The sequence below is a fragment of the Tetrao urogallus genome, assembly GCF_951394365.1.
Source record: "Tetrao urogallus genome assembly, chromosome: 8".
Lineage (NCBI taxonomy): Eukaryota > Metazoa > Chordata > Aves > Galliformes > Phasianidae > Tetrao > Tetrao urogallus.
The window spans coordinates 22,070,014-22,085,487 of NC_136821.1; the positions used below are offsets into that span (position 1 = coordinate 22,070,014).

The window sequence follows — 15,474 nt, forward strand, 5'->3', positions numbered from 1 at the left end:
AACTAGCAGTTGAAGGAAACATACACTAACTTGTACGAGCCAGAAGTCTGAGTTGCATAAATCATTTGCAAGCTAGGACTTAGAAAACTTGAGTCAGAAGCTGAATAGCAGATAGTCCCAAATCTAACTAGTTATTGTTAGTTATGATGCCAAATAACCAGTTGAAATAGGTGTTTTTCCCAACCAGTTTTTCCAATTCTGCAAGTGGATGGCACTTCAGATGTCCTCATTTTTTGTAAGGAGCTTTGCAATGAGCTGAAAAGACACCTTGAAGCAAAACTTTCACCTTGCTAATGGTTGCCCTACAATCCAAAAGGCTCATTTTCTTTTCAGGTTTTCTCTATACCATGAAAAGATGCTGCAGGTCATGAGTTAATTTTACAGCTGTGAAATCTCTGGTTAAAGCAAGTTTGAAACTAGTTCCACTCTTCTAGACTACAGTGGCACACATCAGCTTGAAATGGACTGCTTTATGCACAGTCCCTCCGCGAAATGCCAAAGCATTTTCTTAGGAATAAGGCAATGAACACAATATTTAATTTGCAGGAATATTTGTAAGCAATATATGAAAGCCATATTTGTGTCTGAATTTTCCACGCAAGCTAGAGGGAAGAGCTGATGCCATTGATTGTAATAGTACAAAATGGTTGGTGCTGATGAGCCTGCAATTTATAAGGGCTCACAATTCTCTCTTTTCCCATTGTTTTATTCTGATCGATTTGTCCAACACACCAGAAAAAAAACCCACAGAACACTGCTTAATAACTGCTGGGCATTAGTGAGTTTTATTAATAATGATTTATAGAGAAATCAAATATAAATTTCAACCTAGATACACATCAAATAGCTCTCAAATATTCATTTTCTCATCACACAGGGAAACAGGAAACAAGATGAACCCCCTCATTAATCGCAGCTCATCTTCTGATCCTTGGCAGTAGGCTGAAGTAAACCAGGAACATGTTCCAGACTGAAGCTAATATCTGGTGGTCTCACAAGCTCAAGATACACTCCTTGAAGCCACAGTTTCTCTTCAAACCTTTTATTTAAAAAACAAACAAACAGTTTATATTGTCTGTGTTTTAAATTGTGGCAGCTGCAACATTCCCTTTCATAAGCAGCACTGTAGTGGTTGATATAGGTTCTTGGTCTTGAGATGATAACAAATTAAAGATAAAATACACACTGACTCCATACAGAACATAAATTATCCTTTATCTTACTAACAATAACAAATAATTGGAGGGTACTTATGGTATAAGAAACAGGAGAATAATGAAAAAGGAAATCTGATCTTTCTATACAGTCTCCATGTTTTAATCATGCTGAATATGCTGAGTTATATATCAGCATCAAGTATAATTAATGTAATTTTATATTTGATTCCAGTGCTTTGGAATACTTGTCAGCTCACAGTGATACAGAAAACAAACAGTGATACAAAAAACAAAATAAAACTTGTGAATCAATGCTTAATCAGCTGATTTTTCTGGAAAATTAAATCTCATGAGGAGATTCTGTGGATTCTGGAGGATTCTGTGCATGTATACATTTCTTTCATTTAATAAATTCAAACAACACTGAGCAACATTCCGCTGTAATATGAGAGAATTAGTGTGTGTTTATACATACATATACAGAAACTATCAGCTACCCTACTTAATCAGCTTGCTTTTGCAGAGAAAGCAATACCCGGCTTCTGCAAAACATTTATTAGCGTCGTGCAGATGTTAAAAAGTTTGTTATGATAAACACTTTTGTCCCTCAAAAAGAAAATGCCAACATGCTAAAAATAATTGTATTCTTAGGTCATGTCAAGAACTCACTGCATAACCGAAGGAAAAATATCTGAACTTCTGGAATAGTTTGTACCCTTAAGTTGTTCATTTGTAAGTTAATACTGAGATTAAGATACCTAGATTAAAGCAAAAATAAAACAATCACTGAACTAAATACCCCGTTTCACATAAATTTCATTTTCTATTGTATTATGAAGTCTTTAACAAAATTTAATACCACTGGGTGTAGATAAATGCAAAAACGTAGAAGCAGCCACATCATGTGCTCTACGTTATGCAAAAATTCAAAGAATCAGAAAGAGTGTTATATGAGTGCTTTGTAAATTAAGGTTACTGCAGCTATTTAACTATTATGAGATGTAACACACCTTACTGGGAGATGCCTAGGGACTGGCATTTGGCCTCTCACACAATACATGTCCTGGTCTTGTACAAGTTCAGCTGTGGTGACATCCCCTTTTGTTGAGAAGTACCCATTTTCCCATTCTGATTTAGCCTGACTTACAGTGAAAAGTTCTGGGTTTTTATTTTTCTCTGAAATGAGACAAACACATCCAAAACTGGAAATTAAGGTTTCATTTAATACAGCAACATGCCTTAAATCATACCTTTGGCCAAGGTGAATCACCTATTACTGTTACTATAGCAGAACAGCATGCCTTTCCAACTTCATTGCTGGCAACACAGATATACTTCCCAGTATCAGCAAGAGCTACATTTCTTTTTAACAGGTAGTAGTTATCTCCTAATTTCTCAGTCTGTAAAATAGAATGCACATAGGAGATTATTATTAGCATAAAGCAAAATATACTATCTTTCTCTGAGAAACATTTCAAGAACGTTAGAACATACACTGATGTCTCCAGCAACTATTTGGATATCATCCTTGCTCCAGTAGACATGTGGTACGGGCTTTCCACGTACAGTGCAATGCAGGATTAAATCTTCTCCTTCTTGAAGAGTTGTGTGTCCAAATTTCTGTATGAAATTTGGCTGTTTTCCTTGTACTGAAAAAAATGCACTGTATTTTAAATGGCACCACTAAAGCAGATGAAGAAATATCTGTTTTCATAGTTAGAATTTTACAACAATGCAAGACTGGAACAAGCAGACTTCACTTATCTATATAATATAAAGTTTGCTGAAACACATGCAGACTAAACATCTAATAATTTCATGCATCAATGTAGTGATATTAGTTCCATGTCAATGTCAAGGAATCATGTTTGTTGTACAGGTAGTAGGTAACTATGTTGATTGTTATGCTTCAGTAAAGAGAAGATAAATATTCCACATAAATTTAAAGGAACATAGTTAAGATAGTTATTTATCGTATTTAGTGCACTATTGTACATCACATCCTTTCTTCTTTTGATTTTGAAGCAAAAAATAACATCTCACGAAAGCACCCAGCATCTGAATCCAAAATATGATGACCGAGCTAGATATTTTTGCAAAATATCAGTGTGGAGAGTGAAACATTTTTAACTCCCTTGTATTAACAAACTGATTGCTGATGTAAGCTGCTTTGCATTATTTCCATACTGTAGGTCTGAGGCCACAACACAGAGCAGAAGTATATACATTTCACTCTCATATTCTTGCTAACCTAAAGTCTATATTAACCAGTGCCATTCTCAGCTGTTGAAAGCTGGCATGCAAAAGCTGCCACCATGATTTCATCGCATACACTTGAAGCAGATTTTTGAATCTGCAGATTTCAATAAGAGAATCAACCAATCTGAAAAAAAAAAAAAATCAGATCTGAATGGAAGCATGACAATGATCAATCAGATATTATCTTGATTTTGGATCAGTATGTCAGCAGAACATAAAAACTAGAGTGACCAATTTCTAGGCAACAAAGAGAAAAATACATGCAGAGAAAACTATTAAGTGGCCTATAACTCTTAGAAAAACATGCTTTAGAACTCAACACCGCAGCAATCTGATGTAAAATGATGTGATCATAGCCTGATAACAATTTTCAAAAAGTAACATAATATTTCACCAATGGTTTTCCCATTATATCATGATTAAATGTCAGAATCACAGAATCATTAAGGTTGGACGAAACCTTTAAAACCATCTAGCCCAACCATCAATGTATCACCATCATGCCCACTTTTTCCTGCTTCACAAAAAGAAATATTTCAGGTTGTTTAGGCTACTGAAAACCCATTCTGATGGCTTTGGGTAGGAAAAATGTTTATGATCTGAATATCCTTATCCAGAACTCCACTGTCCTTGAATATCATGGTGTAAACTCATTAAAGAGAATCTGTCTTGTAATTTTTAGTAACATAGCTCCCCTGAGTCACAAAAGAAACACACACACGGTGTACTAGCTTAACCTGCAAAGTCTCCAGAAAAAGGTCCAGAAATAAGCATACCTTACCAGTCATTTGAGAGGAAGCCACCTGCTCCATTGCAGCTCCATCCACATCTGATTCAAACACAACCAGAGGAATGCCTCAGCCTCCCTTAGCCTACTAACTCATACAAGGCCCACAGTCAGGCTGCTTCTTTTGAAAAATGAAAAGAGTTAGCCCCTTCCCCTTAAAATTTAAACATGTTGTGGAAGCACCCTTTCATACAATTCCACTTCTAGTCAGACAATCTTGTTTAACTCTTTCTTAATAAGCTTCTGTATATAAAGAAGAAGGAAGTAAGGTTAGGTTAGTAATGTGCGTCATTAGAGTATTTATGTTGCAAGGCTAAAGGGATATTTAAGTCTGCTTTTTAAGAGAGGATTCAGAAAGATGTTCATATTCTGGTATCTTGACATAATTATAGGTTCAAAACTGTGACTGCATTTAGAGAAGCTCAGTACTGTAAAATAAGAAAGCATCAAAACCAGAACAAAAGCCAGCCAAATGTACTTTCTGCTTCTACGTAACATTTAAAAGAAGGAGGAAGTAAAGTATATGCTACTTGAAATATAAAGGAAAAAAAAAAGTCTAGCTTAGAAATTATTGCTGAAATTCACTGGCTTAAGGATGTCCTTCTCCAGCCAACAAAACTGAGAAATTGAGCATGGGTATAATTTTAACACTACATCATAGCAACGATCAACTAGGATATAACATCAATGCAGTTTCCTCATCTGGGAAGTCTTCCAGACTATCAAGTCAAATTTCATTAAGCAATGCATTCAAAAAGTCCATTAAGATCAACTACCTTCCACACCTCGTTCAGTACATTAGCTACCAAAAAGACTATCAAAACGTTTTTTTAAAAAAAGAGGAAAATAAATATGGAAATTACAAACTTCAACCGCAAGTCTCATTTCATGAGTTATTGAACCATGATTTAGAGTAAAGGAAAAAAAACAGAACATAATTGTATTGATTTAAAAAGTGTATTTTTGCAAAGGGCGAAGTCTGAAATGCTAGTTCCAGCCTTGCCTGCTGTAGGGCAGAGAGACTCAACACATGTCTTGCACCAAAGGTGATTCTCCTCCAACCACAAAGGAGAAACATATCTCTCAAGTTTGCTCTCTGTTCATTTAAAGACAAAACAATGAACATTCTAGCACTGAACTTCTTGCAGCTTTCAAGATGAAGAGCACGCATACATTAAAACTAAGATGAAGCTTTGAGTCTAGCCTCTACAGAGCACAGATCAGGGACAACTCTTCCTGTCTCTAGCCTTATGTTAATGATTAATTTAAAAGCCAGATTCCAGCAGAAGCAAGGAAAAAGGAAGCAGTATCTCTGCTTTCACTCCTGTTTAGGTTTTCTTTTTTTAATTTTTTTTTCCTTGGGACTTGCACTTAGTCTTAAGATTGAAGGCAAAAGTGATTTAAAGTGATCTGAATGGCCTATAAAGTTAGAAAAGCAGAAAACAAATGAAAACGTATGAGTACTTTTAATTTCTGAATAGCAGGCTTCTGGAAGAATCACGCTCTCAGTAAAAGTAGAGGACTGAAGGACAGCCATCACTCAGTAATTTTTTCCAAACAGAAAGTGAACGATATAAATAAGATTGTCATGCAGTGGCAGCTCTACAGCGTAAAAAAAAAAAAAAATCTTAGAATTCATAGAGGAGGCATTTTGTGTTTGTTCTTAACACAACACTTCCTAACATAATGGTTAATCAATTCAGCTTGCTCATACAGATTCCTTGCTTTATGTTTGCAGCAAACACAGAAATAAATGAAGTCACAAAGACATGAAAACACTATGCTGAATTTTACTTTCTTGAAAATTGAAAGATTGAAAAATCATACTAATTATTAAAAATAGCTTTACTTTGAAATAGCACTTTTGAAAAAGAGTTAATGTTTATACCTGGGTGATCAGATCAACATTTTCAGGAGATGATCAAACTCAAAGTTGTTTATTTGGGGTTTTGTCAAATATTTTGTTCCCGTTTGTTCACTACCTCTCATTATCTTCCCTCTCTCATTGCTATGAGGTTATATTCCCTTCTGAACGTCTCCTGTTTCAAAGTTACAGGAATTTTAATAAAGTTATAGTCACTGAGCCAAAATATCTAAATGTCAGTCTTCAATTTCATCTACCCCTGCAAGTTCAAGTATGTATTCTGCTCACAGCCTGCTGCCTGGTAAACGACTTATTTACTTTATCTTGCATAATTTCCTGAAAAGAAAAATTTCCTGTCTCTAAATTTTCCATATCAACATAGACATAACATGAAAGCTGCAAATCAAAGGTGCAGGAAAAATCATTCAGTTTTTGCCACAATTGTTTTTACTGTACTTGCACAAGTGCCAAAATTAAAGAGACTTAATTTTCATTTAAGCATTTAAGTGGAACCTTTTACTAATACTTTTGTTAAAGATTTAATCAAATTACATAATAAATAATATCCATGGCTGTTCCTATTATGATTTGTTATATGTAGACAAGTTTTTGTTTTGGATTTACCACTTACTAAAGGAGAATGATGTGTGCGTGTGAGTGAGAGAGAGAGAGAACGCGCACATGCTTTTGAGTATTTCCTCATCTTGATTGATTCTTTCTGAAATAAGTGCATTAAAACTTTTTAAAAGCACATTCCATAAAATAGTATCTTTCTTGTCCTATAGTAATGCTTTACATAATTGTCAGAAATATTTAGAGTTGTACTTTTATAAAACGGCAAAAGTATCACAAGCATCTGCTTTAGAAGGTGGATGTGTTGGAAGGCCTCAGGTTTCGTTTTGAAAAATATTTGCAAGTTTTATCTAGGATACACTAAGTGCTACTTACGCAAATTCTGACAATTCTATGCCAAATTTCTGTAGTGCACATTACCACAACTCTATTGCAACTTTAATCTGTGGAGATTACCTGCTGATATAAGACAAATTTAAGTCTGACAATATTCATGACTGCACTGTCATATATCACTTTATACTAAGAATCTTTATCCTATAAATGAAAAAAAGAAATGAGAAAATGTCATTAGAAAAAGCACATTTTATGTTTAAAATTAATTTCAGCACCCTTCTCCGTCCCCACCATAATGGATGTGTTGATATGAGCACTCTGTGTGTACTGAGACAAGCAGTAGCTATAAAACTTCAGCTCTTCATAATGCCGACATATTTAAAATGCAAAAATGGACCTTTGATTCTAGAAAATCCTTGTAACTTTTCTTTTTTTTTTTTAATCTCAGCTTCATTAGGATAAAGGAAAACAAGCACATAACACAGGTATTAAGGAACAAGCAATATATCAAATGTTACATAAAAGTAGTTTGGTACAGGTGGTGAAAGAATCAGTGTAGGAAAATAAATTTCATTGTCTTAGCATGTGAGAACAAAGTCCAGTGCACTCAGTACCATACTTATTTTGTGAATAGCCAGTACATTAGTGATATGCTAATATAAATGATACACAGCGTTATCCAGTCTATTCTTGCAATAGGTGGCCTGTTACCTTGCACACGGAGAATAGCACTTGATGATATAGTGCCACTAGAATTTTTAGCCCGAGCAACATAGAGGCCAGCATCATTATCACACACCTTCTGAATGAATAAAGTATGCTTTGTCTCCTTTTGGGAAAGCTTTAAGTGCTCATCAGCAGTCACTTTCTGGCCTTTCTTGTACCTGAAGCAGAGAGTCAGTTTTCAAGTCAGATTTATGTCATTGTATGCCAAGCAGATCTTTCCAAGTTACCAATAACCTTACAACACAAAATTAGTAGCAAAGAAGTTCACAGCTGTGCTTTCAGTTCTCATGTTTAAATTTATATCTAAATATTTGAATTCTTCAAATTGCTGCAGAAGATTTTCTTACCTCTGTAAAACGTGGCTTTGAAAATGGTTTTGCATGGACAAGTCACTCAGTTATCTCACTGCAGTATTCAAGACTGTAGCATGAAAGCCTATACTCTTAATTTTGCTAGTAAAGTAGTCAATCCTTATTCAATTTGGAGAAAACAGGATCTTAAGATGCACAAGCAATACAGAAATTGCCAAACATCTGTGTTCAGCAGAAAGAAGAGGCAAGGACCTGTTTCTCCACCACAGCCCACTCACACTTTTGTAGTTCACATCAGGCAGGATAGAACAGGTATCATATTCTATAACTTCAGAGTCTGTCACCACGTATTGGTTTTGCCTACTAATATACATTTTGGAAGTGAGAGAAAGTTCTGGCTCTTTTTAGCTGGTCGCATTTCAGCATAACCTAACCTGAACGCAGATGTGATTTCCAAAGGGTATATCTAATGAAATGTTGACACTGGTACCAAATACGTGATTTCAATGTTACTATACTGAATTTTTAAATTATAAACATATCACTTATCTATTTTAATAATTTTCTAATTTGCTTTCTGTGGAATGCTATTCTTTAAAAGATCAGATATCAACCATGAACACTCTTACAAGCTAAATTAATGCTTTCTTGTGATAAAACGAAATTGAAGGTACATGGTTTTACCAGCACTACTCCTCAAAGTATATGGAATGATGGGATCTAGAGCAAAGTAACTTTATTGATACCAATAGAGGATATATCACCAAGACTGCAGAATACAGTATTTTTCTCAGTGCCATGGAAGAAAATTCATCTTACAGTTTGCCTTATTGAAATGCTTTGTCTTCTGCAAAATAGATATGCTTTACATGTGTACTTTTAGAAACATTTTCAAGTTAAGATCATTAGGAAGCATATATTATTTTAACACATTAAAAGAAAGGCATCTATGGTGAACGTCTAGTGTGAAGGAATAGCAAATGAGGGAAAACAATGAAAAATAGGCCAAAAAACACAGGACTAATACTGAAATCTTGAAATCCTGTCCTCTTGTTCAGCCAGTACCTAGTTTTGCACGGAACTTTAAAAATATCATACTGAAAGATATGATGAAGTATAAAGAAATTTGATTAGACATAGAAATTCAGAGATAGGACTGTGCAAGAATACAGATATATATATAAAAGGTACTCTTAGACAGATTTTTGTTTGTTTTTGATGTGTAAACTACCTCCAATTTTGAACAACTCGCTCACGTATTTAGAAATATATTTGTCTCTATGTATATTTAGTGACTATATAACTGTGTCCATCTGTCTATACACTGTGGCAAGTACCTTGAAAAAGAAGCAGATTTAGAGTAAATCGGGAGTGAGCATTTAAGACAATACTGAACAAAGGGAATGTTGAAGTACAGAACATAAAAAATACTTGACAAATCCACTTAAAGAATGTTGAATATGCTTCCAGTTGTTCAGTGTTCTCATTATACTTAAAATTATGTACAACGATTATTTGAAGTAGGTTAATTGTCAAATAATTCTGAAAGTGGGAACCATGCAGAAGTGTGGAGTGGAAAGAACAGAAGGTGTTTAGTCTAGTCTATAGATTAACAGAATATAGTTGTAAGTGATTCAAGGTGCCTCACTAATAGGTATATTTACTTTTTCTCATTGTAAGCTACCCACCATGTCAGTGTAGGCTCTGGGATTCCTGTTACTTCTACTTCCAGAGTTACCGGAGAACCTTCCATGACGGTTACATTAGACAGAAGCTGGGAGAAGTTAGGAGCCTGTCCAGTTAGGCAGGCCATGCTGTTCTTTTCTGATGTACTTTTAATCTCTTCTCGGATGACCATCTGCCTCTGACAGCTTCTGGTGGCGTCTGATTGAAAGACGAAACCTGAGAATGCATCAGGCAAAGCATGCAGCCTGTCCTGGGTTTTAGTACAGTTATTTGAGTCATGCAATTGTTCTTGTGTTTCTGCCATGCTTTTATGAATTTCAAGGTGCTGCAAAAGTGTTTTGCGTGCTTCACTCATCGCGCTATATGCTGGTTTGGCACTTATTGTGCAGGAAGCAGCGCTAGCTTCACATACTGCTTGTAAACTACAAGGCAGAGGAGAATCTGCTCTGACTTTTGGACCAGAATCTGTTGAAGAGATACAAAACTTCTCAAGCTGAGCTGATGGCCTTTCCATTCTAGTATTTGTAGCGTCAGCATAAGCAGAATTTATTAAGAGATCAGATGATTCCATCAATCTTTTATCACTGGAGGTTTTCTGCATTTGCAAGCTATATGAACTGGCATGCAGATTATGAGAACTACAACAGTGTTGCTCTTCTAGCTCGGTTTCAGAATGTAAGAGATTGGACTCTGGTGTCTCAGAAAGTGGTGGCAAAGAGATATCATCAGGTGATATACACTCGTATTCATCTCCAGAGGGTATTTCTTCTGCCAGGAGTTCAGTCTGTAAACTATCCTCTTTGGCTGAAGATGACAGCTCTGTATCCTGTGAAACAAGATCCTCACCAGCTGGGCAGATAATTGGAATATCAGCCAATTTATTCCTCTCCTTAAATTAGGAGGGGATAGAGAAGAATGGAAAGAAAGGAAAAACAGAGAGAGAGAGAGAGAGAGAGAGAGAGAGAGAGAGAGAACAGGTTATCATTTAAACCATCACCTTTTCATACAAAAGCTGGCAAAAAATATTTGAAATCTTTCTTCTAGTTAAGCTTAATTAATGTATGATAAGAAGAGGAAGAAATAGGTGGAAAAGGATAGACATCACAAAAGCTTGCTGCAGCTAACTAGAGATTCAAACTGTTTGGACAAACTACCAGATATAATAAATATTTGTTCTAATCATAACAGGAACAATAAGAAAAAGTGCTTCATCTGTAAACAAGTGGCAACTTGTGGACTTGTAGGAGGTTTTCATAATAGCATTTGTGTTTGGTGGGTGGGTGTACATGCAAAAGGAGGTGGCATGACATTTATATGGGAAACAGTTACATAATAAAAGTAGATTAATAGCCAAGCTACTGGACTTCTGTTACTTGATGTTCACGTATTGAGGAGTTAAATCAATATCTAAGATATTTTTTCAAACACATTGTATTTTCTTTATTTTGTGCCAGTTGTTTCAAGATCTCATCCAAATATTAACAAAAAACAATGTTAAGATTCTTTTTATTTCCTTCTATCAAGAATAAAAAAACCTCTCATTTAAAAAAGAATTAGATGCGGCGTGAGAACAGCATTCACCGCACTTTTATCCAAAACGTTCAAAGCACTTCAAAGATGAAGTTTGTGTGTTAAAGGTTTTCCACAATTATCTGATAAGATCCAAACCTCAAATTGTCTTTCAATATGAACAGTGATATAAAAACAATCAAAATTGAATTTCCAAATTGGTGGAAAGCATAAATTTTTCACCTTTCAAATTGCCCAGAAGAAAATAAAACCTTGATTTATACTTCCTAACTTGTCATGTATTCAAATGTTTTTACTGAGGTTCTGACTAATGGTCAGCTATTTCTAGAAAATATTTCTTCTTAGGGATTAATTTCAATATCCTCATACATTCTCTCAACTTCGCAAATTTGGCTGTCACCCAGCTCTTATAACCTTACCATCAGTGTTCTAAGTGACCATATCAATTTTATACACAATCAGGTTAGCAATTCTTTCTTAAATTACATGTTAATAGACACCTAGGCAGAAAATCTAGGCTATTTGGTTTGAAATACATCAGCAAATTTAATAAACCAAATCTGATTAAATATTAAGATTAAATATTAAGAAGTCAAAAGTGACTTGAGAATATTAAACACTGAAGATTTATATTAAAAAACAAAAAACAAAAAACAAGACACATAGGCCAAATTTTCCAAATAGTATAGGCTGTCTGAATGAAATTAATGGTCTATACACATTCTGTTCAAGAGCCTACACGTACGTGTGCACATTGGCATACATTTGGGACATATCTGTGAGAAAGCCACAACAATGTTGGAATCTTCCATTAACTAATCTAGGATCCTAGTGCAGGGTTGTGCTGCCAGTTTCATAGTTATCAAATCTCCGAAGTCACAGAAGTCACTCCAGACATTGCTTTAAAATGACCCTAGAGAAACTGCTGATGTTCTGGTGAAAAAAAATTGTAGGTGAGCTGTGAGCAAACTGTAAGAAAGGCTTTAGCAGCATGAGGGGCTTTTGCCCTCATCTGCCACTTGTAATCAAATCAGTAAAAAAAAAAACACCAAAAGCACCAGTTTTTAGAGAGTTATATTATTAAAGCATATTAATATTGCAAAAATTAGATTGCAGAAGCATAGACAAAATTATATGTTGGATGTAAAATTGGAAATGGGCCAAGTCTTTCCCAGAAGGGATGGAAATTTAAAGACAGTAAAGACCTAGTAAGAATGAATCTGCTTAAGCATGGAGTAATGAAAAGGGCGGAGATATCATAATTGCCATATTTCATATCTCCAGTCAGCAGCTGAGGCACAGTCTAACAAGGACTGATAGGGCTGTGACCTAGCAACATAAAAAATAAGGCTATGGCTTTCTGCCAGATTTTTTTTTTTGAACAGACAAAATTCTGAGTGAAATCTGGGCTCCAAGTCAATGGTGAAAGCCCTATCAACTTGGAACAGGGGTGACAAAGTAAATTAAGCTAAGTTTTGGTTCATCAGCACAGAAGAGGATGTTCTATATAGATCTAAAGGGAATGATAACATCAGTTGAATTTCTACAATTTAAAACAATTTAATGTAGCATTGGTTTACATTATCATATTGCAAAACTTTAGATCTCCAAACCAACTCCTTAATTATCCTACCTTTGTAAAGACTTAAACATGCTATCATCCATTCCCATGTAACCTGAAAGTCTGATACATTTACAAACCAATACCCCAAGGCTTCAAAATGTTCATCAAGTTAGAAGAATTAATCTCTAAAAAAAAAAAAAAAACACCCTTTTTTTATTGCCTGCATTTCTAAGACTGCATTTGTTCATTGACAGTTTTAATACCTCTTGTATTTATGATATATCAAAAATGTCTATGTCCTAGGATTTTTTATTACAATTCTAAATGTATACCTAGCCTTTAAATACTTTGCTTTTGTGCATTATCTCAACATGCCACTGATACCTATTTAATGTTGGTAAGAGACAGGATATTGTTTCTCTACTCAGTATCGTATTTTGAATTTATAAGCAATATATCTGACCCCATTTGAAATAAAATAAAAAACATTTGAAAATTTATGTTAAAGATAATGATTTCTCTTTCTGATGAAGATTTGTGACTTAGAAAGCATCAAAACTTCCACCTGTTCAAATTGTGTTCAAATTCTGAGTTATGTAGCTTTACTTATAGAATATTATGAATAATTTGAATATTTTCATTCTGTGCATCTAGAGGTCAAATGAATTTTAGAGTTCTAAAAAATACTAAAAGCAGTCTCCTTTATGACTTCTTATCTTCCTTAATGCTGAATATGTTCTCCCTTGAGAAAGCAGAAATGGTCACATAGAAGATGGCTGTGTTAGGAATAATGCGTCAATAGTACTTAAGGAAAAAAATGGTAAAAAAAGTATGAAAATAAGAGTTTCAAAAAGGAAAAATAGTTCTGTGTGGAGAATGTTGAGGAGATATACAGACAAGTAAAAAGTATGAAAAAGAAAACTGCGTAGGGAAAAAAGTGTGGGTTGCATGGAGTATCTGAAAAAAAAAAAAAAGACAAATGAAGGTACCAAGACTACACTGACACAATTTACCTTAAGGGATGCTCATGAGGGAAATTAATAAACTTTCCAACAATGTACAAAGCCTCCTAACAAATGAGGTTCTAGTCAAAACAAACCAACCTGATGCTTTTCTTCATCTGCTTTGTCTTCATGTGCTTCTTGACTATTTCCTTTTTTTTGAACAGTAACCAGCTCTCCAGCAAAGTCATCTTTCTGCCACATGAAAAGAAGATTAAGTTGATACACAACAGAAGACAGTAATCAGTAGTTTCACACTGACTTGTACTCAGTGCAATGGTGTAGCACATCGTCAGTAAAAGTGTATGCTACTTATGACAAACATATTCAACAGAACCTAATTCATTCATTCCTGAGTGAAAAAAGGCAACATATTTCAAAGCTAAGGGCTTTGTTTCAGAGGAAGGGAAGTATAAGGCACCCTAAGGCTGCAGAAATCAAGTGCTTCACCAAGAATCTGAGGAATACTAATCAATTTGTACAGGGCATAAAGAATGAAAAATGAAGGATACACAGTATGACATTCTCCTTTCAATTGTTGCTGTTTAAAAAATGACAGGAAATTGAATTCCTATTCATGGCATTCCATACTCTTGGTGCCTATTTGTTTGGCTAATTTGCTACATTATTTCTGTCTCATAAGATTCATACGTAACTACTGACTGCAAATGTACAATCAAAATATTAGTCTTAAAATCTTAGACTATGCATTTATAATAAAAAGGAACATCTGTCATTTGAAGAAAATTGCAGAACTACTCTGTTGCAGAAAATTTCCTTGTCATAATACTCAGTTTGAGTATTAAGTCCTTTTTTTCTTTTAATAATATCTAAGATGAATGAAAGATTAATGAATAATGAATGATGAATGAATGATTAATGAATAAATACTTTGTGTGTGCGAGGGGGGAGAAGAATGTTCTCCAAATAACTCTCTTTAATAGATAACTTCATAATTAGCAAAATTAGTCAAAGTATTATTTTGAACTAGCAAAAAAAGATTAAAAGATGAAGCCCTGTCATGGCAGAATCTGGAGCTATTGATGTACACCTTACTATTTAGATACATGCGAACTGAGAGAAGAATCTTGAAAAAATAGTTACATACACTGAAATTTCTTCACGCTAGTAGTGAAAAGCAAAGCTTTCTTTCTATTTACTTAAAGACTTTTGGAACTCACTTGTGTCTAGAGGCAATAAGAGATGCCAAGATACGTTAATGGATAATCTGAGTGTTAAGCATTTTCTATACTACAGGAAATAATGGAAAAATTGCAACAGCACAAAGTGAAACAGCATGCAACACCAACAGGATATTTGAGCATCTTATGTATTCCAGCTTCACAGAATTACTCCGTCAAGTATCACTGCACATGGTTTGATACATTACTTTGAGAGTGAGGCAGGATGGAGTAAACTGTGTCTATATTACAGAAATTTATCCCTCCATCACCCACTTCCTGTAACTAATCAGCTGTGCTTAAAGAAGCTTACAGGAATACAAAACGAAGATATTTGTTGTCATCCTTAACATTTATAAGCCAGGCTTTTCTAGCTTAAATGACTTTGGTTTTAACACAATTTGTGTTTTGGTGTGATTTTTCCTGTTATGAAATAAGTTGGGTTGTTTGGCAGTCTTTAAATTTGGCACTAATCTGTACTTCAGAGCTGAGAAAAGCG

At 34.7% G+C, this 15,474-nt stretch overlaps 1 protein-coding gene across 1 annotated transcript in view; it reads right to left on the reverse strand.

Moving 5' to 3' along the window:
• Window positions 1-906: 906 nt before the first annotated feature.
• CCDC141 (coiled-coil domain containing 141) overlaps window positions 907-15,474 on the reverse strand; it is a gene marked incomplete at both ends in the record, with an annotated part of 53,471 nt that continues 38,903 nt past the window's right edge. Inside the window, 9 exon segments of the mRNA XM_079538877.1 lie at window positions 907-1,039; window positions 2,168-2,333; window positions 2,428-2,557; window positions 2,652-2,806; window positions 7,688-7,860; window positions 9,702-10,588; window positions 13,181-13,213; window positions 13,217-13,261; window positions 13,897-13,989. Coding sequence (XP_079395003.1) covers window positions 907-1,039; window positions 2,168-2,333; window positions 2,428-2,557; window positions 2,652-2,806; window positions 7,688-7,860; window positions 9,702-10,588; window positions 13,181-13,213; window positions 13,217-13,261; window positions 13,897-13,989 — 1,815 coding nt within the window.